The 14,875-nt window shown below is 48.9% G+C and overlaps 1 protein-coding gene across 1 annotated transcript; it reads right to left on the bottom strand.

The window, feature by feature from the left end:
• Nucleotides 1-1,003: 1,003 nt before the first annotated feature.
• IL23A (interleukin 23 subunit alpha) lies at nt 1,004-13,736 on the bottom strand. The gene is made up of 4 exons (XM_069652840.1): nt 13,243-13,736; nt 5,633-5,722; nt 3,312-3,434; nt 1,004-1,254 (listed from the first exon to the last, which is right to left on the bottom strand). Exons 1-4 carry the CDS (start codon nt 13,411-13,413, stop codon nt 1,081-1,083), a joined length of 558 nt encoding a protein of 185 aa, XP_069508941.1. The 5' UTR covers nt 13,414-13,736; the 3' UTR covers nt 1,004-1,080.
• Between the last annotated feature and the right edge of the window lie 1,139 nt (nt 13,737-14,875).

The raw sequence follows: 14,875 nt of genomic DNA on the forward strand, positions 1-14,875 counted from the left end.
ATTTTTGTTGAGGCTTTCAATGAAAAGCGCGTAAATCACAGCGTTGACGTCATTCCTGTGAATTACATCTCTTAAAACTGTTGCTAAACATAAAATAAAACACACACAGTATAAATGTTACTATATGAATACAGTTTCTATCTATAACATGTTCTTCTCATCACATAAAACTGTTTCCTTAACCCTTCTTGGTTTTCTTTCTAGGCACACGTAGCTGTCTGAACAGCTCAACATGGCGTCCATTTTACTATCGTCTCTTGACAGCTAGGTAAACTGCAGTGCAGTGTAGCAGTCACGGTGTTGTCCAGGTCGGTGTCCAGGTGTGGATCAGGACAAGCCAAGGACCATTCACTTATCTGCAATGATTTGGGGTACATGGGCCTGCTACGTCGAGGTTTGCACAGCGCTCCAATATAATGCCTCCAAGATGGACGCCATGTTGGACAGGTCCAGTGAAAACCTTTTTACAATAAGTGGAGATATCCGAGCAGGACATTCAGGATGGGGACAAGAGCGAACGTGAAGCTACGTGCTCGTGCCTTCCTGAATTTGCAGGCAAAAGGTTTTCAAGTTTTCCAACTCAAACCCAATAAATAGCAGACATGGGCACAATAACAACTTTTCGCCCCAATCCAGCTGTTTTTAAAAACATTTTATGAATAGAAATGCAATATGCACTGAGCACAGTTTACTTCCCTTGGCCTAAGAAATGGCTTGTCTGCAAATGTTGCTTATTAAATATATACATAAATACATAAATAGCTCAAAGTAAAACAAAGATCCAGGCGCGTTAGAACTCGGTTACCGAGTTGATGGTTGCACACCTGGGCACATATTTATAAGGTATGTACTAATACTCCACGCACGGAGGTGTGTGACATCTCCTTCTGTGAAGAGGCAAACATTTTTTTTTACATAAAAACGTTATTTTCAATTAAATAAAAGTAATGGCTATCAGCAGAGATTCCCTGCTGTAGTCAACGTACATAAATGGCTGCCCTCATGATCTTGTGCTACACAAAGACGGGGTGAGCCAAGCATCCCTCCAGGGCAGGTGGCCTGGGCGGTCTTTCACTGAGGTTACTGCACAGCGTGGTGTGCCGGGTTACCCGGGTGGAAAATACGGGCCACAAGGCTTGAGAAGGTGAGCAGGTTCTCGGCGACCTCCTTCATGAATACCTCTCTCTCCCATTCGTCCACGGTGGGTGGCGGCACAGGGGCGATGTGCAGGCCAGTAGCGGCTTCCAGGTGGCCCTGAGAAGGAGCAAGCAGACAGCACGTGTTACCAAAGACCAGGCTCCCCCTGCTACTACCTAGCAGATAGGGCAGCAGCGCAAGCTTCCACAGCCCAGAGAACTGGTACAGTACCTGCAGCAGCTGGACATCCCACAGGACAAGCAGCACTACAGGCCCCCACCCACACACACACACACACACACCTGGCAGCAGCCGTCCACGCTTTGCTTGCATGAGGCAGGCCCAGCACCCGCAGCAGCAGGACACCTCGCTGCCATCACACAGACCCTTCCTCTCCACAGTCGAGGCTGTGAGATGGCCATGTAGTGGCGTAATACTAGTAAAGCAAGCAACAGACATCACATATACACAGCGTATGGACACTGAGGAAGGGCGTTTCCATAGAGAGGGAACATATACACAGATAACGAACATTTCTCAACCCAGTTCTTCTGCTTCTCTCCACGTCGGGCCTTTCAACTTTTCACCAGAAATGGGCCCTGAGCTCGAGGGGACGGGCAGTAGCTGCCACGTGTTGGCAGTCTCATAACACAGCAACATGAACCTTTCATTTAGGACATTAAGTGTACGCTCTACGGCGCACTCGTTACAGGCTGCCTTTGCTCGCGCCTTCAGGCCTTCACCTCCCTTAGGCTTTTCAGTATCCAGCAGGGTTCTTCTCACCTTGCTGCCTTTTTACTCTGGTTTCTTCTACATTAGTAATCTGCGCTTTACAGCGCACGCGTTACAGGTCGCCTTTGCCAGCAGTGTTCTTCTCACCTTGCTGCGTTTCTACTCTGGTTTCCTCTATGTTAGTAATCTGCGTTTTACAGCGCACGCGTTACAGGTCGCCTTTGCTCGCGCCTTCAGGCCGTCACCTCCCTTATGCGTTTCAGTATCCAGCATGGTTCTTCTCACCCTGTTGCCTTTTTACACCGGCTTAATCTATATTAGCCCCTTGCAGAGAAAAAGCGATTCAGTAGGCAATTAGCTGAGCCGTAATGTAAATACAACGCGTAACAGCCCTGGCTAAGGCTTTTAGGCATTTCATTTACGTTACGGCTCATATTTTACAATTTGCATGGCGGAGAGGAATGGGGATCATAAGCTACAATTCTGCCTCGGCCTTGCTCTCCGTCATGCAAATACCGAAGAATTTGCACCAGCATGCATTTTCATGCTCACGCAAATACTGATGATTCCTGTGGAATCAGCCTGCCTTTTTTTGCACCAGTAAAAAGCAGGCAGACTCCATAGGAAGCCATTACAATTATGCCTGCCATGTGCACATGGCTGGCAATGTTTCTCATTGTGCACGGTGGAGTGCAAAGGGGTGGAGTACAAGCATGTATGTCACCTTTTTACACTCCACGTTTGCACTCCGCCGAGTTAAAGTGGAAAATTGCACAGAGGGGACGTGCCTATGCAAACTTGTAAATGTGGCAGGTCGGGGAGTAATCTACAGGGAACTCGAACATGAGCTCCTCAGTGTTTCAGCTCCCCGCAAGCTGCCTGCCCTTTGACAAGCTTCAGCCCGGCTGCAGTCTTTTGACTCTAGAGTAATGTAAGCACCTTATGGCTGCCTCGGACTGTTTCCAATGGGGTCGCCCACCAGCCCCGACACATCTTCATCCGCCCCGCCCGAGCTTTAAGGGCTATACATGGCACCAGAGGAACCGCATTGGCAGCAGGAGCACACGCCTGCCTCATATGTATGTGGCGCGCTCAGTAAGTGGCATGCAGACACACACCATGGAGGCCAGAGACACACCAAGGACTGTGGAAGTCCACTTTTTGGGATTACCAGTAAGAAGCAGCCTGACATGTTTACGTTAGTAGGGGTAGTAAAGACTGGGAGTGCAATGATGTCTAAAGGGGGTGCCTTGCATTCCCGGATATCCTCTGACTCCGGCAGCAGCCGTGCTGTTTTTACCAACACGGCTACCGCTGGACTCCTATTACGGCTGTGGACTCTCTGCCTGTGTTTTAATGGGTCAGCACCGGGGGAAGCTTGCCCGGCCCAGTCTCTGGCCCCCCAAGAGCATCACCCCCCTTGCACCAGGGCTCTGTCTCACCTTAAGGTTCTCCATGCCGTTCTTTACGGCAATCACTTCTGCCTCGATGCTGGTGTCGACTTTCACCGACGTGAAGACAGCAATATACCAGTGCAGGACCCGAAGCACCGGATGCAGGCATCTCTGCAGGAGTGAGGGGGACCGGAAGATAGTGAGACACAGAGAGGCCACGCTCTTAGGCAGGCAATACAGCGTACACGTGACAGGCTCTTGCGAAAACGACAACTTCTTACTACCATCATAGACGCATCAATCACAGTCCAGAATAAATGTATAATGTGCCAATAATGCCACCAGGGCGACCCTAATGCCCATCCTCACCTGAGACCACCACCCCCTCTGAAGTTATCCCTGACCGAGGCCACGACTGCTCCAAGGCCCATCCCCGCCCTGTGGTCCCTCCTTGCATCTAAGCCCACCACTGGCCAGAGGCCTAGCCCCATTTCGAGGCCAATCCCTGCCCCAAGGCCAAGGCCATCCCAGAATCGAGTATCTTGCCCAAGGCCCTTTCACAATTCTGGGCCCATCTCCATCCCAAGGCCCAACCCTGCTCTTAGGCCCACCCTCACACCTCGCAAGGGTCGGAACTTTGTAAAATCCTGGTTCATCTAAAGTTTACCACTAAGGTTAATGACCTCTACATTGCTATGCTGGATAATTCCAATAGAGAATAGATCAATGTTTGACATGTGTTTGCATCATAAAGGATACCGAGCACCCAAAACATACATTATATGGCTGTTAAAAGTCCCTCCGGAGTTCATTTGGCCTGAGTTCTCACGCTTTATATGCAAAGCGCCTTGAAGGTGCTTGTTGGTTGTGTGTGCCTAATACGTTTAAATACATCAAATCAATCAGAGCTCCTGTGTGACTTTAATTAACCTTATAATGCACAGCTGGAGGTGCATTATATTATGTAATTGGCTGCTAGCTTTCATGACCACATAGGCCGCTCCCTTTCTTATCCTGGTACGGATATAAAGAATTGCTGACTGCGCTGCCCCCCCTCCTCTACTAACGCCCCCACTACCTCAGCCCTGCACCCACCTACCCCCGCACCCATTGCCTCTCCCCCCTGCTATCTCTTCACACTTCTGCCATATCACGCCCCTCCTCCACTCTCTTCCTTCCTTCTCATCCATTATGCTCCCTTCCCTCTCCCCAGCGCCCCACCCTCAATCATAAGGAACGCGTCTCCCCGTCCATCTGTGCTTTTCCTCCTTCTCACCCCAGACCACTCCCTCCTCACATCTGCTACCACTCTCAGATCAGTGTTTGCCCCCAGTCTCTTCCCTTCTATCCACTTCACTCCCTCGCTCAGTCGCTTTAAACTCTTCCTCCTCTATACCCTGCGCATGGCTCCCATCTCTTGCTCTCTCCTTCCTGCTTTCCCCCTCACTAATATCTCCTACATGTCTCTCTCTCTCCTACCTTCACTCCCTCACTCCCACTATGCTATATCTCTTTTCTCGGTTTTTATTCCTTCCTGCCTCCTGTTCCCTCTTCACCTCAGTTCTCCCTTTTTTTATTCAGGCATCTCTGAGGGTCAGTGGCTCTGCAGTTTACTACTAGTTAAGTATAAAACAATGTCATGTTTTTAAACTGTTGTAGAAGCCGAATTCCCAAACTGATTGTTTTCACTTCATTGTATAGTCACAAGCATGTTTATGTTTATGCCGAGACATCCCACCGCCTACAGATGTTTCGAGCACTTGCTCTTCTTCAGGGAGCACAATACTGATATTGATCCTAAGATTCAGTGATAGCCTGTTTCTGCTTTGTGAGCTTGATCTTTCTGTACTGGAGGTAATCTAGTCGGAGTCTTTGTACTTTCGATCTTGTATTGTGCCGACGCTACTCTTATTTTCTGATGGGTGACTCGGTCCTTCCCAGCTACTTAGGGACTTCTAGAATTTGGTGATTCACTTGTGATTTTTACAGCCCACACTGCAATGTGGATTGCCTTTAGGCACCTTTAAATATGTGTAATGTCTTGGAAGTGTTTGGTCAGCACTAACCCTAACCCCCATACATGGGAAATGTAGAAGACCCCCACCCTGCACCGACCCCCCTAAATAAAGTAAAGCGGACATTCCGCGAGCCCATGGAAGCAGCAATATATGATGAGACATATTGAGGCGGAAAGTGGTGTGAAGCGCAGATAACGGCCCTTGCAGCCAAGGTCTGTTTGCTTTCTGTCCTTGGCATGGACCGTGGGATCTCTGACCCAGGGGATGCAAGGGCAGTGCCATGGGTACCATACCCCAGGTGACCCCCCCATACCGTTCATGCAGGGGTGGGCACGTGGGGGTGCGACTTACCTTCTTCTCCCGTCTCAGGCTCCAGGGGTCGCAGCCGTCGTCACAGTGGATTCGGGGGATGTCCACTGTTGGGGTGATGCGCTGGGAAGTCTGCACGAGAAGGAAGGCAACAGCCATCATGAGCCAAAGTCTTCATAACATCCTGTCACTGCCCCCCCACAGCATACTTTACATGCATAGGCCTAGAAAGCACCCATGGGTGCTGCTCCCTGCCCTAGGGCGACACTCCTCGCCCAAAAAGCGGCTAGAGGGTGGTCTGCAAATAACCCGCCTTGAGGGGGAGAAAGGGCAGCAATGCTATGACTGCCCTAAATATGCAAATGTGTAAATGCACACAATCGAGCACAGAGCTAAGTGTACGGATGTGCAATCTAGGCAAATGGCAACTTTTCTTTATGGCTGAAACATGTCAACCTTTCAATACAAACATATACTCCTAGATAATTCATACATAAAGCACAAAAATCATTCCCGAAACCAGTACATTTCATAAGACCACCAATTCGATTCAACAATTACATTTCCATTCGAATCAATCCACTAAGCATCCCTACTAATAATGACTCCTAAAATATTCCATTCCTCTCCCAAAATCGTATCAACCTTTAATAGATTTAGAAACCCAAGAAATCATCCTTTAAACAGGAATCGCTAATAGAAATCTGTTTCTGTAAAGCCGTTTGCAGGGCCTCGTGGCAGTTGAGGGGTGTCCTGATTATGGAGGGGACACAGGGACGGGTTTATCCCGGGCTTTAAGCTAGCCTGGGCAGAACATGCACCCCCCATTAGCCAAAGGCAAACATTAGGAGTCTGCTGTACTGTGCTGGCAATGCTGTTACTGCACGCAGAAAGCATGCGGGAGCGGGAAGAGCCACCACTGGACTCCATGGGGGTTCCATATTACTGCATGTGGTAAATATTTCATGCACTGATGGCTTTGTGTGGACGAAATTCCCTCCACACAAAACCAGGTGGTTTTTACTGAGTATCCTTTTGAAACTCTGCATTTGGCAGGGGCACCGAGTACGGGGGGCTGCGGGGCACGAGCCCCTCCACCCCCCCTAGCCGGAGAGAAGAGACGTAGTATGGATGGCCCTTTGTTCCATCCATACTGTGTCTCTCTCTGGCGGCGCGGGTAAAAGCCGGGGAAAAATTATGTTTAGAAATTGTGGGACCCATGCAAAGCAAGAGGCTCTTGCTTTGCATCTGTCCCTCAATTTCTAAAAATCGTTTTGGGTTGGGTATACTTCTACATCTGTGCACCAAAGTGCACAGATGTAGAGGTACACCCAACCCAAAACGATTTTTAGAAATGGAGGCACAGATGCAAAACAAGTCTGTCCCTCAATTTCTAAAAATCGTTTTGGTTTGGGTGTATTTGTACATCTGTGCACCCATCTTGGCAAGAGGGTTGAACAGATGTAGAGGTACACCCAACCCAGAAGGATTTTTAGAAATGGAGGTACAGATGCAAAGCGAGGGAGGGGGCAGGGAGCAGGGGCAGGGAGACTGTTTGCATGTCTCTGAGTGTGCACGTGGTGAGGGTGAATGCTATGGGCGGGGAGCGGAGGCGTATGAGCCAGCACTTTCTAGTAGAGCTGCCATATTTGAAATGGGGCAATGCTGGTACTCCTCAGCTGGCTATACACTTGATGGGATAGTACTGCTGTAACAGGGCTTCTATAATTGTTGAATCTTCTCAGCGATAATACTACGCTTTTGTTGAGGAAATTATAAGGGCTCTAGCGAGTGTGAGGCAGCTAGTGTCTGACAGAAATGGTTTGGCTGAGCGGATTAATTTGCACGTGTATGCAGTTGAGGAGGCCAGGGAACTCACTTGTCTTTTAAAGGAAAGGTTGGAATCTAAATAGAGACCCAATGTTTTGACCTCCTGTCCAACTTTGATATTGTTCCCATCTATCATGAAGGAATTGTAGGCAGGGCTAAGTTGCTTTAAGCTGGACGTGGTGCCCAGGATGATAAGCTCTGTTTTCTCATCATTCAGGCATAGTCCATGAGTGGCCATCCATGCCTGAATGATGGTGTACACCCTATTTAGCAAGGCCAAATCCTCTCAATAATCTCCAGAAAGCGGAAGGAGCATCTAGGTATCATCTGCGTAGTTAGTGTAGGTGATACCAAGATTATCCAAATCATCGAAGAGGGGCTTGGTAAATATGTTTCACAATATGGGGGAGACGCAGGAGCCCTGTGGGACACCACAAGTGATGGGAATAGGGTCTGCTGCAGCAGTGGGACAGAAGACCCTCATAGTTCTTCCGTTGAGGAATGAGGTGATCCATGCAATGGCCTCGGGGGAGAAGTGTGCTGCCTTATGGAGGTGTGAGCATAGAACAGAGTGGTCGACCAAATCGAAAGCTGCAGATAAGTCAAGGAGGAGGAGCAGGGCAACTTGTCCTTTGTCCCTGAGTGTATCAAGCTGAGCTTTTAGGTCAATAAGTGTGGTTTCAGTCCCGTGTTGAGGACGGAACCCTGATTGTCTGGATCCTAAGAGGTGGTGTTCTTCCAGGTGCTTCTGTATTTGTACATAGACAACCTTGTTGAGGATTTTTAGTAAGAAGGGAACAGTAGTTATGGGTCGGTAATTTGTGGGTATGGCTGGGTCCAGCGTAGGTTTTTTTAGTAGTGGAAGTACCCAGGATTGTTTTAAATTAGAGGGGATGGAGCCAGTGTTGAAAGATGCATTGATCAGTTTAGTGATAAAGGGTGAGCGGTCGTGGGCGGCATCATTGATGAGCTGTGCTGGGCACAGATCTGCCTGGCAGTTAGATGGTTTCAAAGACAGGATCATTTTTTTCTACGTCAAGAGTGTTGACTTTGGAGAACTTGAAGCTGGTGGGATCTGTGGTCGAACGCTTAACCTGAATTTTGGAAGGGAGAGTATCTTTTAGGGCATCTTTTTTGCTTGGCATTTTGCTTTGAAGGGTCACGATCTTATTTGCCAAGGCGTTTGGAATTTCAGAGCACCAATTTTTATCTTTGATGCAAGTATCAGGGGGTAGTATGGGGGTTTCTACTTCTTTAAGTATAGAGAAGAGTTCTTTCATGTTAGATTTAGCTTGGGATATGCGAGAGTCAAAGGAGGTTTGTTTAGCCAGATAGATTTCTTTTTTATAAAGTGCAGTTAGATCATGTTCACTTTTCTTTGGTATTCGTTCATTCTTTTTTCTCTCTGTTGTGCCTCTGCTTAGGGCTTTGTCATCATATCCTTATCTTTCCCCATGTCATTACATTTTGCAAAGTGCGTCGGTGTAAAGCACAAAAGAAGTCACATAAAATAAACAAACATAAAGAAAAAGTAATAAGAGACGATATAAAAGGAATAGTGGATAAGGAATTCATGGGAAAGAGAACAGAAAGGGAATGGGAGGCAGGCTGGGAATGTGAGCGGAAAAGAATGTGGCAGCGGTGGAATAACAGAGATCAAGATTGTGAGAGCAAGGAGAAGGGAGGGGAGAAATAAAAGGGAAAGGGACTCAAATAAAAGGAAATGGGAGAAAAAAGAGTCTAATAGAAGAGAAATGTGAAAGAAAAGGAATGGAAGAGAAAAGGGACAGGGGGAAAGAAATGACTGAAAGAGACGGGAAGGTACTAGCAAAGGAATGGGAAATAAATATGCGAGAAATGGCTGGCGAGAGAAAGTAAATGAGAGGAAAATACTAAATGGAACTGAAAGGTTGGCAGTGAAAGTGAATTTTGAAAGGAAAGGAATGAGAGAGAAAAAGAGTGAAAGAGTAAATGGAATGTGAAAGTTAAGGAATAGGAGACAATGGATGAAGCTGCAGAATGAGAGACAAAGGGAAGGAATAAAGAACTATACCAGGGCTGGCGTAAGATAATGAGTGAGAGAGAGCAACGGGCATATCATTACTCGCTCTCTATCTGAGTGTAACTAAGTGTTGTTTCTGGTCCATCCCTTTCATGTGCTCGCACCTGCCATTATCAGCGTGACAATATTCCTAAGGTGCGACCTTTTCTGCCTCTTAAACTCTTACTCGTACTTTGGAGCTGTGCTCTTTCTTCTTGTTGGCCTCCCTGCCTATGGCCTTGCTCCGCTCCAGTCTGTTTCTCCTTCAGTTACTTGCCTTCCCCACTCCTCTCAAGCATGGCCCGCGCGCCTCTCTTCATTGCCTCTCTTTTCCCGCCTGTCGGCAGCTGCACTCGTTGTGCTTTGCTGTTAATGCATGCCTGGCCTTGCCACTGGCTATCTTCTGCCTTTCATGCTGCTGTATGTGCCCACCCACACTCTTCCCTCCCCCTTTTTTTCTTTATTGTGTTTATGGTTACATTTATCAACCTTACACACATTTACAAACTGTACAAATATAACACAATCCTAAAAACAGGCAACAAAAAACGGATTCAAAAGACAAAATGGAAGACAAGCAGACAAATTGGGCCTCATGACGGGTCCGGCGCTAACCCTGCCGGTGCTACCCGTGGATTGCCGTCAGACCCGTAAAAACGTACCAGCGCCTGACTTCCCGATGACACCGGCTCATTACGTGTACGGCGGCAGGGAAGTCAAGCACCAATAAATGTATCTATGGGAGTCGGGTCATGGAAGCACCGGCACCGTTGTTAACGGTGCCGGTGCTTCTGTGACGGGTTTGCTTACTGTGACCGCTGCGCCCGGCAGGGTCAGCCCTGTCGAGCACAACGGCTCCAGCAGGCAAACATGTAGTTTGCCGGTCCCGAAACAAGGGCACCCTTATTTCCAGACCTGCAAACTTGTCATGAGGCCCATTGTATCCAAAGGTTAAGAGACAAATGAGCTATGTATACAGTAAGCATAACTTTAAACCTCAGACTAAATGGAAAATACTAAAGAAGAAGGCAACAAAAAAAGATCTAAAAACCCCATGTAATTAATTTCCATGTTCTCAAACATTAAACCAATAGCATTGAAAAATGTTAAAGCCGCACCAGTAAGTGGAGTTTCTTTCCCACTATCCCCAAACATTCTCCTCAAACAATGCATTCACATTGTGAACACACCTACCAAAGCACAGCTCTCTGTAGCTGCACAATGCAGGGCAGTGATACGTACCTGCTTCTTGTTTGCACACCCCCTCGATGTTCCAGTGGTCGCACTGCTTATTAATTGAGCTCCCCTGAGCTCGAACACACTTATCTCCTCTTTGCTGCTTCTAGTGACAGGCCCTTGTCCCTCTTGTGCCCAATATCGCTTTCCTTCCTTTTCTTCCTTGGTGCCCACATTTTGGAACGTCCTTCCTTTTCCGGTTTGTTTTGCTCATACTCTTCTTTCCTTTGGTTTTCCTCTTAAAACCTGTCTCCTTGACAGGAATTACAAGTTATCAACTATGTAATTGCCTCTATTTTTGTGTCTGATTATTTAATTGTGCACAGCACTTTTCTGAAGGCACTGTATAAATTCATATAAATGAACTAGGAAAAATAAGAGAGGCATGGAGGGAAAAGAATGAAGGAAATAACAATCGTTGGAAATGCCAAAAGTTCAGACTTTTGTGTAGGTATGGGATCCACATTTTTCAGACACATTACGGGGAAGGCGGTAGAGGGTTAATGGCGCTGGTGGAGCTGCCGGCGCTGTTAACCCTCTACTGCCTCATTACGAGGTCTGCTCGGGGGTCCCGCTAAGGACGTCTGGTAAAACCAGGCGTCCTTAGCGGGACCCACTAGCAGACCAGGATGCTAGGGGCAGTTATTAACGGGCCCATTGTTAGCATCCTCCCCATTCCCATTGAGCCCCATGGTGGCTCAAATGGGAATGGGGATGTACCGGGTCTGGGTCCCAGGAAAGGGAATTACCAGGCCCTCCAAGGTCGGAATGGCACGGTAATTCCTCATTCCTGGAACCCGGTATGGGTGTAGCCATGCCGCTAAAAGCGGCAGGGCTACCTCCATACTCGTAATGAGGCCCAGGTGGTACCTGGTAACAGCTGACAAATGGTGTGTGTACCTAGGCATATAATAGCAGTGCCTCACAGATGCCTATCTAATGCCTAGACCTGAGCCACAGCTGTTGGCTTTGCCAATGTGTGTTTTAACTGGAATTGAGTGCAAGGAACAGATGCAAGGACACACCTTAAGTGGCTGAAGGCACACTTAGTTAAGAAAGGTGTATGACATTGAGAGCTGGTTTATAGATGCTAGTAAGTCATTACATTTCAGAAGGCTGCTTAGAAAGCACAGAGCTAGACTCAAAGAGATGCCAGCGGGTTGTGTTTTGACCGGTACGGGACCGGTAGCGGGTGGGAATGGCTATAGTGAGTAGCACGGCCAAGGATGGTCAATGAATGGGCAAATAAACAAACAAGCACAACCTGTTGTTTGCCTGATTCACATAGCGTTTCCTAATGGGATTGCACCATTGTAAAATGTTTTTCTACAGCAGGCCCTGTGTGTCCTTCTTCATACCTAATTTTTGCCTTACCACCTAATAGCCACAAGGCAACCAGAGAGAGACACACAAGAGAACATGTAGGAAGGGCAACCGTAGTCAAAATAAAAGGCAGCTCCTGTATGAACAAGCAAACTAAGCATTTGCTAAGCGCTACCCAGGCATGTATGTGGCATGACAAATGCAAATGGGCGAAATAAACAGCGAGTGGCCATTTTCTAACTCGTTTATTAAATGCGTAGAGAATAAATAAACTGCTTGCAGGAGATAAATGCGCGCCACTGCATAGGAAATGTTATGTGAACATCCCAACTTCTCGATACGTGCCTGAGAAATGTTTAACAGGCTTTCCTGTATTCTAGGCAAGGGGGTGGATGGGATAAAAAAAAGGATGGCAAAGAGATTGGGGGAGAGTCGTTATATGAGAGAATGCGTTACCAAAGAAAACGGGGAGAAGCAACTAGAAGAGGAATGAAAGCAACGCACGTAGCTAATAAGGAAAGGGAAATAAGAAAGGGAAAGGGAGCGGCAACCGTTACCGAAGTAAGAGAAGGGATAAGACAAACGAACAGGAGGGGAAGAATGAAATAAGAAGGGTTAGAGAGGAGTAGAAAGGGGCAGGATGAAGACCCCCCAAGGCCTTGGAGGAGATAGCCCGCCAGGACAAGGCAGTAGGAGGGACTCTCACAGTGCTTTAAGTGGGGTGGTAAATTGAGAGAGGGCTCTCGTTAGGGGCGTGGCCTAAATACGAGCGCTAAGGACACGCCCCCAAACAAGAGCCCCGAGCCACCCCCAGCCCTTGAATTCAAGGAGCCTTGGTTAAAGAATTGCCTGCGGGATTCGCTGTAGAAGCCCTTTAATCAAGCACGGTTAATGGGCTTCCTGCTGCAAGTTAGCTCTTTACTCAGAAACAAAGGTAGAGGCTGGCCAACCCAGCCCTCCTCGTGTTTCTGAATAAAGAGTCATCAAGCAGCAGGTTTAGACTTCAGGTGTCAGCATTTTGGATTAGAAGGCAATGCCTTTTCTTTTTTCTAATCCGAAAAGCTGACACCTGCAGGCAGCCGTGTTACCGTGCCGCCCTCGGCTAAAAGGCTGCCTGAGAGGTCTGCCTGGCTGGGGCTAGTCGGCGTGGGCCCCGCTTGGGAGCCCATCTCAGAGACTACTGGTGCTTAGCCCTGGTCCACTTAAAGTCCTGGACACTCACCTTGGTGGCATGGTACACATTCCTGGCGTGTTGGTAGAGCCGTCTTGACTGCTGTTTGCACTCTTCCCACTTGGGCTTGTGCACGGGGGAGGCCGCAGCTCCGGGCTTGCGCTCCGATTGGCTGATAGCGTGGAGCAGGGCCAGCAGCATCAGCGCGACCCGTGCCATCATGGCGGACCCCGCTCCCTGGCGCGCTTCAGTGCAGGCTGTCGAGCGGAGCGCGGGGATTGCGCGGCGGCACCTGTCCTCCTCCCGTAGCTTTTTGGGGTGTTCACACCTTAAGTGTACATTTCTGTTGGGGCGTGTGAGGCTCTCGGAGATGTGATTGTGTAGCGTGTGCCGTTGCCTGTGTATCCCGCCTTGGCCTTGCTTGGTGTCCTCCTTGTATAGCTGTAGTGTTTTTTCTTCCTTAAGTGGTATTGTTTTTTTCTTGTTTCTTCTTGCCTCGACGCACCCCGGCGTTCTGTAGCGCCTTGATGTTGCTCGGTGCCTCAGCTTTGTGACCCTGTCCTGTGTGAACGCCCTGCATAGCCTTTTATACTATCAAGCCTTACCCACGGGTGTCACCTGGGGGGGGAGGGCAGGGATTCCCCCACCCCTGGAGAGCCCAGCAGGTGCCTCTGAGCCTCGCTGGTGCCTCTGAGCCTCACTGGGCATGTTCATCTTAGCCAGGGGCCCATTCCCGCTCGAGCCGCGCCCAGTGACCGGGCATCGTCGGAGACATGCCCTTCTATCGTCACTGCAATGCTTTTTAGGAATCGCTTCCCCACATGCAGATTCTGAGGTTTCGAAATGAAACTCTGCTTTTCCCCTTGCCGGTCCCTTTGGAAGGAAGTAATGTTGTTTTTAAAAAAAAACGTAGTATTTCTGTTGTTGTTTGAGGTGTCTCCGACTTCTGACAGATATGGATCAGCTTCCCCGTTCCGTCATAGTCCAGACATCGTCACCAAGCGCCGCGGCCTGCCCAATAGGGAACTCCAATGAGCGGGAGTGCAGCCTTCCCGCCCACTCACTCCTTGTCATCTCGATAACCCGATATGGATGGATGCAGTAGCGGAGGGCGGGGGGGGGGGGGTCTAATAGGATGCCGGCGGGAGGCTGGGGGCACACTGGGCCGCCCCCCCCCCGCCACTACCACTGGATGGATGAGTTGATGAATGAATGATTCATTGCACTTATGAACTGCACCGAACTGACGTTTCAAGGGCGGAACACAGCACCATCCATGCCCATTCAGTAGTTGGCTCCTCAAGAGAGGGGTACCCAGAGGGGGGAAAAGTGGGGCAATTGTCCTCCCTGTTCGATACTTTGCCCCACTCCCTGATTGGTTACCCCCCCCCCCCCCCCTCGAGCTAATGAGCAGCCTTCAAGGTGCTCCCTTGAGCAGCCAGGATTCACATGCTAACCGTCCCTTTGCTTGGCTTTGCTTTCTTCCGGCCTGAAGCAGACACCACGGGAATAGATGGGTCAGAGTACTCTGGGGCGGGGGCATCCATGTTAAAAGTAGGCTTCCCAGGTGCTGGTCACACTGTTGTGGTAAATGCCCTCAGCGGATTTCTTTAATCTGGCTTTATTTTTGTGTGGCTACCCCCTCCACCCCCCCAAACATTGGGCCATTCTTGAACCCATTCCT

The sequence above is a fragment of the Ambystoma mexicanum genome, chromosome 3q, assembly GCF_040938575.1.
Source record: "Ambystoma mexicanum isolate Mex_15411 chromosome 3q, UKY_AmexF1_1, whole genome shotgun sequence".
Classification (NCBI taxonomy): domain Eukaryota; kingdom Metazoa; phylum Chordata; class Amphibia; order Caudata; family Ambystomatidae; genus Ambystoma; species Ambystoma mexicanum.

Excerpts from the sequence above, each read along its gene's own strand:
- IL23A (XM_069652840.1), bottom strand. The coding sequence starts at position 13,413 with ATGATGGCACGGGTCGCGCTGATGCTGCTGGCCCTGCTCCACGCTATC. Across the intron at positions 3,435-5,632 it reads GCCTGAGACGGGAGAAGAAG|AGATGCCTGCATCCGGTGCT; the intron begins GTAAGTCGCACC and ends TCACTCCTGCAG. Across the intron at positions 1,255-3,311 it reads ACGGCATGGAGAACCTTAAG|GGCCACCTGGAAGCCGCTAC; the intron begins GTGAGACAGAGC and ends GCTCCTTCTCAG.